Source organism: Microplitis demolitor, chromosome 10 (assembly GCF_026212275.2).
Source record: "Microplitis demolitor isolate Queensland-Clemson2020A chromosome 10, iyMicDemo2.1a, whole genome shotgun sequence".
In the NCBI taxonomy this organism is placed as follows: Eukaryota; Metazoa; Arthropoda; class Insecta; order Hymenoptera; family Braconidae; genus Microplitis; species Microplitis demolitor.
Window position 1 is genome coordinate 17,375,887 of NC_068554.1, and position 10,697 is coordinate 17,386,583.

At 31.3% G+C, this 10,697-nt stretch overlaps 2 protein-coding genes across 2 annotated transcripts; both read right to left on the reverse strand.

The window, feature by feature from the left end:
• Positions 1-455: 455 nt before the first annotated feature.
• On the reverse strand, positions 456-6,033 carry LOC103574287 (uncharacterized). The gene is made up of 6 exons (XM_008553695.1): positions 5,662-6,033; positions 5,348-5,591; positions 4,143-4,381; positions 3,851-4,080; positions 2,188-2,655; positions 456-816 (listed from the first exon to the last, which is right to left on the reverse strand). The coding sequence occupies exons 1-6, from the start codon at positions 6,031-6,033 to the stop codon at positions 456-458; spliced, it is 1,914 nt and encodes a 637-aa protein (XP_008551917.1).
• Positions 6,034-8,026: 1,993 nt separating this feature from the next.
• LOC103574285 (uncharacterized) lies at positions 8,027-10,530 on the reverse strand. Its single transcript, XM_014443422.1, has 6 exons — positions 10,051-10,530; positions 9,736-9,979; positions 9,418-9,656; positions 9,127-9,359; positions 8,464-8,919; positions 8,027-8,393 (listed from the first exon to the last, which is right to left on the reverse strand). The coding sequence occupies exons 1-6, from the start codon at positions 10,480-10,482 to the stop codon at positions 8,027-8,029; spliced, it is 1,971 nt and encodes a 656-aa protein (XP_014298908.1). The 5' UTR covers positions 10,483-10,530.
• Between the last annotated feature and the right edge of the window lie 167 nt (positions 10,531-10,697).

The following is a 10,697-nucleotide window of genomic DNA, read 5'->3' on the forward strand; positions in this document are numbered from 1 at the left end:
CCTTTTTTTTAAGTTGTATAAGATGGACACATTTTTTTGGAATCCGTCAAAAATATTTTTTTTTATTGTTATAAACTTATAGGCGGGTTAGAAATGATATTTCCTTTAAAATGAATACCCACAACCCATATTTAGTTTTAACATTTTTTTAAGTTGTATAAGATGGACATATTTTTTTGAAATTTGAGAAAAACAATTTTTTTTATTGTTACAAACTTATAGGTGAGTTAGAAATGCTATTTCCTCTAAAATGAATACTCACAACCCATATTTATTTTTAACATTTTAAAACTCAGTAGGAAATTCAATGAAATAAATTAAAAATTTTTTTGAACCAATTGATCATTTATTTACTTAATAATTATTACAGAATTTTGTTTACTAATTTATTTAAATTAATTATTGCAATCATTAACAAAGTTGAGATGATTATAAAATTATAGAGAAGAAGATAATTAATCGGATTTAGTTGGTATTTCATGAACAATATCTCCATCAAAATCATTTTTGTATTTATCTAAATCATCTTGTGACATTTCACTACCAAAAAAATCAACTAAATCGTATCCGCGTATTTTGAAACCCAAAAAACCTCCATAGCCTTTTTTTCTTCGGTAAATTAATTCCAATCCACTAAGCGGTACTTTTAAATCTGATAATGCTACCGGTTGTAAATCAATGTAAGGAATAGTGTGTTGAGCCATGTCTAATGCAAAACCCGTAGCTCGTACTTTAAGTGCTTCATTGGGATCTGAATATAATGGGTTTTTAGGTGCTTTTATGGGATCATCCAATTTGAACAAACTTAATGTACGCCTATAATTAACAAAAAAATAAGTTAATATTTATACAGAAACAGCTAGTATTCAATTCCTCTCGTATGAAAAAACAATGTTTGGTTAAAATATATAAAAACGTTGATTTTGTGGCCAGAGATGACTTATTTTCTTTAGCCAAGAATTTATTTTCTTGAACCAAGAAATTTTCAATTTTTCTTAAAAAATAAATTGTTTTTGGAGCAAGAGAATTTGATGTCTTGAACCAAAAAAACGTTTTTGAATCAAGTGTTTTATTTTTATTGAATCAAGAAAAAAAATTTGGAAGACAATAATTGTCTTGAACCTTGAATTTTATCTGTAATTTAAAGAGTATATTAAAATTTAGATCTCATTCAATTGGAGTGGGTCATATGTAGTGATGCGAAATGACGGTCATTTGTAACTTTGGTCAAATCACGAGCAAATGCTCGTCAATTGACGTCATTTTTTTTTTTTGGTCAGTCACAAAAATTCAAGAGCATTTTATTTTCTTTTTACAGAAATTCCTCTAAAAAAAAAAGCAACCTATTTTATATGCAACCTAAATATTTTAAATATTCAAAATAAAATTTATCCAAAAATTTTGAGGATAATAAACAAATTTGGCTTGCTCAACTACTTAGATGGAAAATGACCGTCAAAAATTTTTTGGTCATTTTTTGGTCAAATTTTGAATAATTTTTTATTCTCATTTCGCGGGAATCGACATTAAATTCAAAAAATAACCGGCGGTCAATTTTTTTAGTTGGTCAATTGACGTCAAATGACGAGCAATTGACGAGCACATGCTTAGCTTTACATCACTAGTCATATGAATAAGAAACTTTTTTTTCCATACACAATATAAATATATGTTTTTATATATGACAAGAATTACATATTGTATATGCGAAACATATATGGACTCGTATATGATGAATATTATATTTTTTAATATAAAAAAAATATATCAGAAAATATAGTTACATTCGCCACATATATTTTCTGATATTTATCATATATTTTTACCATATATGTTATTTTCATACGGGTGGCTTCGAAAGTTGAATACCGGAGCGTAGAATGTCGGTAGGAAATAGAAATCTATCATAAAATTTTCTATTACAAAATCTATGAAATCCAGCATAGATTCTTACATGCCGTTTTTATATGGAACCCATATGATTTCCTATAGAAATCTAGTATAGATTTGCGAAATCCGTCTTTGGTTGCGATGTGTCACAAAAACTCGCTGCTCTCGGACACTAAGATCCTCACTCGTTTTTTTGTAACACAGCGCAACCAGTCTGCTAATTCTGTTACTAATCCAAACCATAATTTGTCATTGATCACCTTATATCACAAGTAAATAAATATTATCTTATGTTACCTCTTTCTATCATACTCCTTTGATCGTCTTGGTGTATTTCGCCAATTTATCCAATCACTTTCAAAATCAGCATCCTCGTCCTCCAAATCAATAGGATCTTCTAGTTTACCAGTTTTGTAATCAAACGGCCAAGAAAGAATTTGTAATTCAACAGCTTTTGTTTCGCTGTTATAAACAAAAGTAACTCCAACAATCACTTCACCCTTTGGTGTTTTTAACTGATCGATATTTATTGTTCTGCTATCATAAGTAATAAATTTAAAATCTGCATTATTGAATAATTTTCGTTGACCATTTGCAGTACTCATCATAAAACCGCCATTTTCTTTTTCTTCATAAGAAAATCGGGGCAATTTTTTCCACTTTGATGTACCTGGTACTATTTCACCATAAGGTCCTAATTTACTTTGCTGAATTTGAATATGGAATATTTTATATTTTTCCACAAAACGTACTCCAGTAACTACCCTAGTGTGCAATATTCAAAAATTTTAAATTTAAATTCCATGATAAATCCAAAACCCATCTAACAGTTTCTATGACTAATTGCTGGTCACAAAAATCTTTCGATAAATATAATATGGACTCACACAAGATAGTCTTGTACTATTTTTATGAAAACATCTTACGAAAGATTCCTAGTTGTCCACTTGTTTATATACCTATCAAAATGTCACAAGATATTAACCCTTTCTCGAAATTGAGTTCATTGATAATTTTGAAAAAAATTAAGTGCATTCTTTTAACCTTTCTGAAAATTGTGACGTTATTAATAAGCATAAAAATATATACAAAGTAATTTAAAAAAGTCATTTTCGGAACCGCTATGCCACCCGGCGCAAGTGAGCCTCCGGGAAATTTTCTAATTGCGCTGTTGCCAAATTTCGTTACCGCCACTATTTCAATCTGCTTCACCGCAAGTGAAATGCAAAAATGTAGTAATGGTTGAGGTTAATTTTTACTGTTTGTATTATAACTTATGTGATTTGTTTAAAATAATGTAATAATTACACTCGTATTAAATATTATTTATACAAAAATAATAATAAAAATACAATTGGTAAGTAAATTATTGTATAATACATCATACTAAAATTAACAGATGTCTGGATTTATGCATTACTAATTATCTAAAAAAGAAGAAACAAAAAAATTTTCGGAAAAGCCACGCTACCTACGAAGAGTTAATGGGCTAGCGCTATCTCGCTTAAATACAAGGACGTATGATTCAAATTGAGAGTAGGGAAAGTCAACCGGGAAAGAGTTAATGCCAGATTCTAAAGTAAGATTGTTGTTGGACTTGCGCATGATATTCCACCGAAGAATATTCAAAATGTACGAAATGTGGTTGTAAAGTTACTTTTGCGTATTGTGAGCGAATCTTGCACCGAAAATTACATGCAGACACTAACACATGTTTTGCGGCAGATTTGCGCAAGAAGTCTCACATTATGCTATCAATTTTCACTTCTATTTCTGTCACTTTACCTCAAGACCCTGTGCGTATGCCAATGGAGGGGGTAAAGTGGCAGAAAGAAAAGTGAGACGCATTGTCTGCAATAATATTCATAGTAACAAAGACGTGGACAACTAGCGTGCTCGTGACCAGGCTTGAGCAAAATTGTTGTAAGACTGTTGTATGAGACATTATGGTAATATTTACATATTATTTTGTATGTCTGCATATTGTGGTATCAAACTAATTGTCCTAGTAGCAGTAGAGTTACCATCTTGTTCAGCGCAAGAACACATACAAGTACGACAAAAATCAAAATTTTGGAAACCTTCTTTTATGACATATTGTTTTCCCTCACAAGAACTCGCAGATTCGCCATATACATTTTTGTTGTCAAAACGCACGGCCCACTGAAACCGTCTATCAGAATTTTCATCCTGTAAATTAATGTATTTGATTATTGGATTTAACGTTGACTCAAGTTTAAAATATAATTTACCAGTTCACAGATAAATGTATGCCCGGTGTTGACACAATCATAAAGGATCCCATTGCAACGTTTTGCATGACAATGTTTTATGGAATTATCATACCGATCATACATTGTATAACATCTGTCGATACGGGAAAAATCGACGCCATCGCATGATTTTGAACACTTACCATTACCTGCACTTGTGTGTTGATCATTGACAACAACTCCTTGGAATAATCCCAAAAATTCCGAAAATGTATTTCCTAAAAAAATTATTGTAAATAGTACACAATAGAACACAATAATTAATCCTTCAATTTATAGAATAATAATGTAGAGTACGATATTTCACTGAAAAATATCGTAAAATACTGTATTTTACGAAATTATATTCTAAAGTCGGGTATTTTACGGAACAATACCGCAAAGTAAACGGTGTTTTACAAAACAATGTGTTAAAGCCTGGTATTTTACTGGAAAATACTATATAGTACACGGTATTTAACGGAACGATACCACAAAGTATACGGAACTTTACGGAACAATGTTCCAAAGTCTGGTGTTGTACAGGACAATACCATTTGAGTACACTGTATTCCACAGAACAATGATCTAAAGTCTGGTATTTTACGGAACAATACCATATAGTACACGGTATTTAGAGGAACGGTACCGCAAAGTATACGAAACTTTACGGAACAATGTTCCAAAGTCTGGTATTGTACAGGACAATACCATTTGAGTACACGGTATTCCATCGAACAATGATCTAAAGTCTGGTATTTTACAGAACAATATCATCGAGTACATGGTATATTATGGAAAATTATCATTAAATACACCGTATTTTGTGGAATAATATCGTAGCTTTGATATTGTATGGGCAATGCTGCAGAGTACACGGTATTTTTAGAAACAGTGCTGTAAAATTTAGAATACTATGAATTAATACCGTGAAATACTGTATTTTACGAATTAGTACCGTAAACTACCACTTTTATCAGTATAGTTGTGTGAAAAACAGTTTTTTACGACATTAAGCTGTAAAGTATGATACTTAACAAAACAGCACCAGAATTTATCTGAATACCATAAGTTACCGTATTGTACGTTCGACTGTAAGTTAAAATACTTACTGCAGTTTACGGTAAATTCCGATAGTTTCCCATAGATTTTGGTAACTTACCATGACTTTGACTATTAAAATCATAAATGAAATTTTTTCTTACCGCGAATATGTTCAGGTGGATCACAGCGACGGAACAAATCTACAGTTTCTTTAAATCCATTTTTCGTTACTAAAATATATTCTTCCGAATGTAAAATAGCACGAGCTGTAGTTTTTTCAACGTCCTCCGATGATTTCAGACTCAAAATGAATCCTCTGAGCTCAGATAGTACGACAGCTTGATGTAATTTCCGCAGTCGTAATTGTTCATTAATTTTGATTTCACACAAAGTTGGACGTTCATCCTGTAAACCATTCATTAATTAGAAAAAAAAATTTATTAAATTTTCAAACTGAATATTTTTTAAAAAATACATTGGCAATGCGAAAAGACAAATTATTTCCATCATCATTTCCTACATAAATTTTGTACAGCTGGCTAAGAGTCTCAGGCAAATCACCCAGCTCATTTTTGTCATCATCCGTTAAGTCTTTGGTTCCAAATTGTTGCCAAGCTTTATCAATTTTTCCAATCAGTCCTTCTAGTTCCTCATACTCTCCATCCGTTACATTCGAATGCAGATATTTCGTAAAATATTTATTAATGACCTTGGCATAATTTTTCTCACTATCAATTTTCAATTGATCCAATTGTTGACCGGCTGTGTCATCCGAGGAACTCGCAGTAACAAATGATATTATTTCATCGATATAGTCTAACGAATGCAAGTCAAAGGCCTCTGGCATCAAAATTGATGAGAAAATTACCAAAATATTAAATAAATATATTTCGTCTTTATTAAACATTTTTGTTACAAAATAAATAAAATTTATAATGTCAACTGGCCGATTGAATAAATATCACCTTCGTTTTAAAAGTTTTCTTATCAGGTAACAATACTTGGCCAATTTATTTTATCATTTTCCAATACCGAATATTTATTACTGTATGTGTTATCAACGTTTTCAACTCAAAAACCTGCAAAGTCAACCTATTTTCTATTTATATAATTATTAGTAACAATACTTATCAAATATACTTTGTATTTATTCAAATTTTATAAAAATATTCTGTAGAATTTTTTTATTATAAATTTTCTATTATAATTGTTAGTATATAGAAATAAAATTAATATGACCCTCTTATACGACCTTGAAAAAATAGATAATAACTAGAGTTTATGGGTAATCATTACACAGGAAATTTTCTAATCGATACTCCTAAGAATTTAAAAATAGCAAAAAATTCATTTTGAAAGTTTTAAAAAGTGGCCCATTTCACCTAACTTTGTGAATATTAAAAAAAGTCCTGATTGATGGTACTCATTTTACCGGTAATTTTCTGCCCTATAATTTTGGGCCTTATAAAAATTGCCCTATCTCTAATAGTTTATGAGTTATTAATCAAAATCACCTAAAAGCGATTTTTAAAAAAATTAAGTTTTACTAATTTAATAATATTTCCAGTCAATATAATTTTAATCTGTTATGAAGCAAATAAATAACAGCCTAAGCTCGTTTGTTATTGAAAGGTTTCATCTAATAAATAGTAAAAAAAAAAAAAAATAATGCTTCGCATTATGAGTCGTGCAAAAAATATAATTATCTCAAATGACTTTTGCGTGAGCGGGTTATAAAAACACGAATAAATAATATCTCAGCAAAACTATCAATTTTACTGACAAATTAAAAACTTGCCCTCAATTAAATTTTTAATTTAATTCTCGTGTCCAGGTCCATTCCATAAAGTTAACAAATCCTGCCGTCTTTACCATACCAATATTCGTGTGATATGTGCGCAGGTCTGCGCCGTAAAAATGCGTAATGTACGAAAAAAACTACATTTTTAGGTTAGGATTTAATCGTATAGGTTTGGGGGGATGATTTGAATTTCCCACCGCTGAGCTTTTTTTTTATTGGTCGTGCAAAAGAACATAGTAGGAGACAGGATTGTCAACACTAGGGAGATTTTATCGTAAATGACTTGACGAATGTCCTTCGACGAGTTCTTTACGGAAGATTTAAACAATATTTCTTAAGTATACTTGCCAAAGACTTCTTCAAGTCTTGCTTAAGATTTTTCTTAAAGATTTGCCGAAATCTATTGAAACAGTCTGCAGCAATTCTTCAACAAGATTACGTTCTAATAAAAATTTCAGGTCATTGTTTTTACAGAATTGCTTAAGATATCGGGTTTCTTTATCTCTGAGTCACTCTAAGCTCAAATAATACCTGTAACCAACCCAGTAGTCATCATTTATATTCAAGTGGGCGCCACTGAATTGATTATACTAATGCTGAATAGACGGCATACAACGTGACGAAGAAGGCGACCATGACTAAGTGTCTACAGCAATCTGAGTTAATGCGTTCTGGGCAAAAACTGCTACAGATTTTTTAAGATCATTCGGGTGTCTTGTCTCAGGTTTGTCCAAGACTGCTGATGCAGACTTGCTTAAGATTGAAGATACTGATTTACGTAAGACTTCCAATGCTTACTAAAGAATATCACCTACGAGGATAGTTTCCGCGATTGTCTTAAAATCGCACAAAATACCAACAGTAATGACTTTTGCGAATTATTCAGCAAATTTATTGCGTTATCTCAAGTAAATCTTGCTTTATAAAAATGTTCTTAAATGTTACATTTACACAGAAGACGAAAAAACGCAAATTAGTAATTCTCGAATGTAAAAAAAACAACAATAAATAATAAGTAGATAGGTTTATATTTATTGAATTAATAATATGTTTTTCGTGGTATTACAAATCTCAAATTATCATTGAAATAATTTCTATATTTCCGAAAATCATTTTCTGCCATTTCATATTCAAAGTGGCTTGTAAAGTTATAAGAGTGTAATTTCAGTGACAGAAACCCTCCATATTTTCCACTACTACGGTGAATTATTTCTAGTCCACGTAGTGGGATTTTTACCGATGGATAAGTTACTGGTTGAAGGTCTATGTAAGGAATTGTATGTTGAGCCATATCTTCTTTAATACCTGTAGTTTGTATTTCTAACCGGGAATGAGGTGGTGGGAATTCGTTATTTTCATTCGGATTTTTTATGGGATCATCGGAAAATATTAAAATCCAGTCGTACCTAATGGTAACAAAAACATTAAAAATAAAAATACTGTGAAAAAATAATTGGACCAAAAGTTTTTATTTACCGTCGCATAAATTTTGGAACACGTTTTTGTGAATTTATCCAAGAAATCCATTCTAAATTGCTTTTCTCAGACAATTTTACTGGGTTTGTTAAGTTACCTGTCACATAATCAAAAGGCCATGACAATACAGTTAATTCAATAGCATTCTCTATCCAATTAGGAGCAATCCGAACTCCTACAATAACATGACCGTCTGGAGCAATTAGTTGATCGAGATGGAAAGTTCTGTATTGATCAGTAATAAAGGTGAAATCATCGCCTTCAACCAATTGACGTTCCCCATCATCAGTTTTTATTTTGAATCCTCCCAGCCCATCTGTGATATATTCAAAGTCATCAAGTTCCTTCCATTCTTCTGTCCCCTCTATGATTTCACCGTATGCCCTTAGTTCAGATTGCTCGATTTGGATGTGAAATAGACCATCTTTTTCAACGAATCTTACTCCCGTAATTACCCTAATTCAATGGGAAAATCATTTTTATCAAATATCCAGGTCAGGAAAATCTACCCTAGTAAAATTCCTAAGAAAGTCTTAGGTAGATCTATATCTACAGTCTCCAGCAAGTCTGCGTCATCAGTTTTAGACACAACTGGATCAAGATACTTCCGTAAAATTTAAAATCTTTAGTAAAAAACGAGGCTAAGCCAATGAAAATGCTTACATATTGTTTTCAATGTCTGCAAATTGTGGTAACGAACTGATTGCCCTTATTGCAGTTGAATTTCCATCTTTTTCAGCACAAATACATGCACAAGTGCTACAATAATTTGAATTTTTTGTTGTGTCTCGTAAAGTGACTATTGTTCCATCGCATTCGTTCGCTGAGTTTCCATAAGATTTATGGTCTTTATTTTTTGTTTTAACCCACTGGAAACGTCTATCAGACGATTCATTCTGTAAAAACAATTTATTTCAACTCCTAGCTTACAATCGTTTATAATAATCAAATTACCAATTCACAGGCTTCAACGTCGCCAATATAAAAACATTTAGTTAATTGACCTAGGCACGATTTTACGGGGCAATGATCGTATCCTTTTCCTTCATTGTCCGATTGATCACATCCATCATTTTGATACCGTTTATTTATCAAATGATCATAATTACTTGCGCATCCACCAGCGACTGTTGTTTCCACAGCATTAACAATAACTCCTTGAAAAAGTCCCAGAAATTCCGAAAATGTTTCACCTGAAACAAAATTATCTTTTATTACCGGAATTTATACTTAAATACTGAATAATCTTTTGGTGATTTGCTTCTTGATTACCGCGAATATGTTCCTCTGGATCGCAGTGATAATAAAAACTCTCGGCAACTTTAAAACCATTGCGTGTTGCTAAAATATATTCCTCTGAATGCATGACAGCATCGGAAGCTGTATCTAGAACATGTTTGGCTACTTTGAGATTCAAAATGAATGCCCTTAGCTCTGACAATACGACAGCTTGATGTAATTTTTCCAGACGGATCTGATTATTCATCTCAGCTTCACAAACGCTCGGCCGTTCATCCTAATTGAGACAGTCGCCAAACAAGCTTTCTTATATAGCTAATAAAATAATTAAAATTTTATAAAATTCACCTGTGCAACTCGGGTAGGAAAGTCTTGTTCATAATCTCCTGTATAAAATTTGTAGAGATCTCTCAGGGTTCCTGGCAAATTAGCCAACTCAACTTTGTCATCGTTATCCAACTCCTTGGTTCCATATTGTGACCAAGCCTCGTCGATTTTCTTTATCAAACCCTTCAATTTATTGATATCCTCATCTTCAATATCTTTCTTCGGCATTTCCACAAAATATTTATCGATAATCTTCTCATAATTTTTATTTCCATCAATTTCTAATTGATCTAATTCTTCTGCCGCCTCTTTTATTTTATCATTATCAGAAAACCCAACTTTTGAAACAAATTTTACAATTTCGTCGATATTACACGTTATGTGAACGTTAATTGATTCACTCAATTCGTTTTTTACAAGAACCATGAAAATCAAACAAACTATATTCGACATTTTCTATATTATTTTCTCTTTACATATAACATATTTTTTGCATGTGTTTGCTAGTGATTAAAAGTCACGTCAACTTGAAAAAAATTTAAATTCCTAAAACTTATCAAATAATTATGTATGCAATTATTTTTTAAATAATACTTATCAGTGATGTATGTTTTTTGCATTATCACAATAACTTACGTTATACAACATACTTATAAAATATATATGAA

Bases quoted from the DNA above. Each gene is read 5' to 3' on its own strand.
- LOC103574287 (XM_008553695.1), bottom strand. From the start codon at position 6,033: ATGCCAGAGGCCTTTGACTTGCATTCGTTAGACTATATCGATGAAATA. The intron at 4,382-5,347 runs GTAAGAAAAAAT...TAATTTTTTTAG, and splicing joins TCCACCTGAACATATTCGCG to GAAATACATTTTCGGAATTT. The intron at 4,081-4,142 runs GTAAATTATATT...ATTAATTTACAG, and splicing joins ATACATTTATCTGTGAACTG to GATGAAAATTCTGATAGACG.
- LOC103574285 (XM_014443422.1), bottom strand. From the start codon at position 10,482: ATGTCGAATATAGTTTGTTTGATTTTCATGGTTCTTGTAAAAAACGAA. The intron at 9,980-10,050 runs GTGAATTTTATA...TGTCTCAATTAG, and splicing joins TTCCTACCCGAGTTGCACAG to GATGAACGGCCGAGCGTTTG. The intron at 8,394-8,463 runs GTAAATAAAAAC...TGTTACCATTAG, and splicing joins GTTCCAAAATTTATGCGACG to GTACGACTGGATTTTAATAT.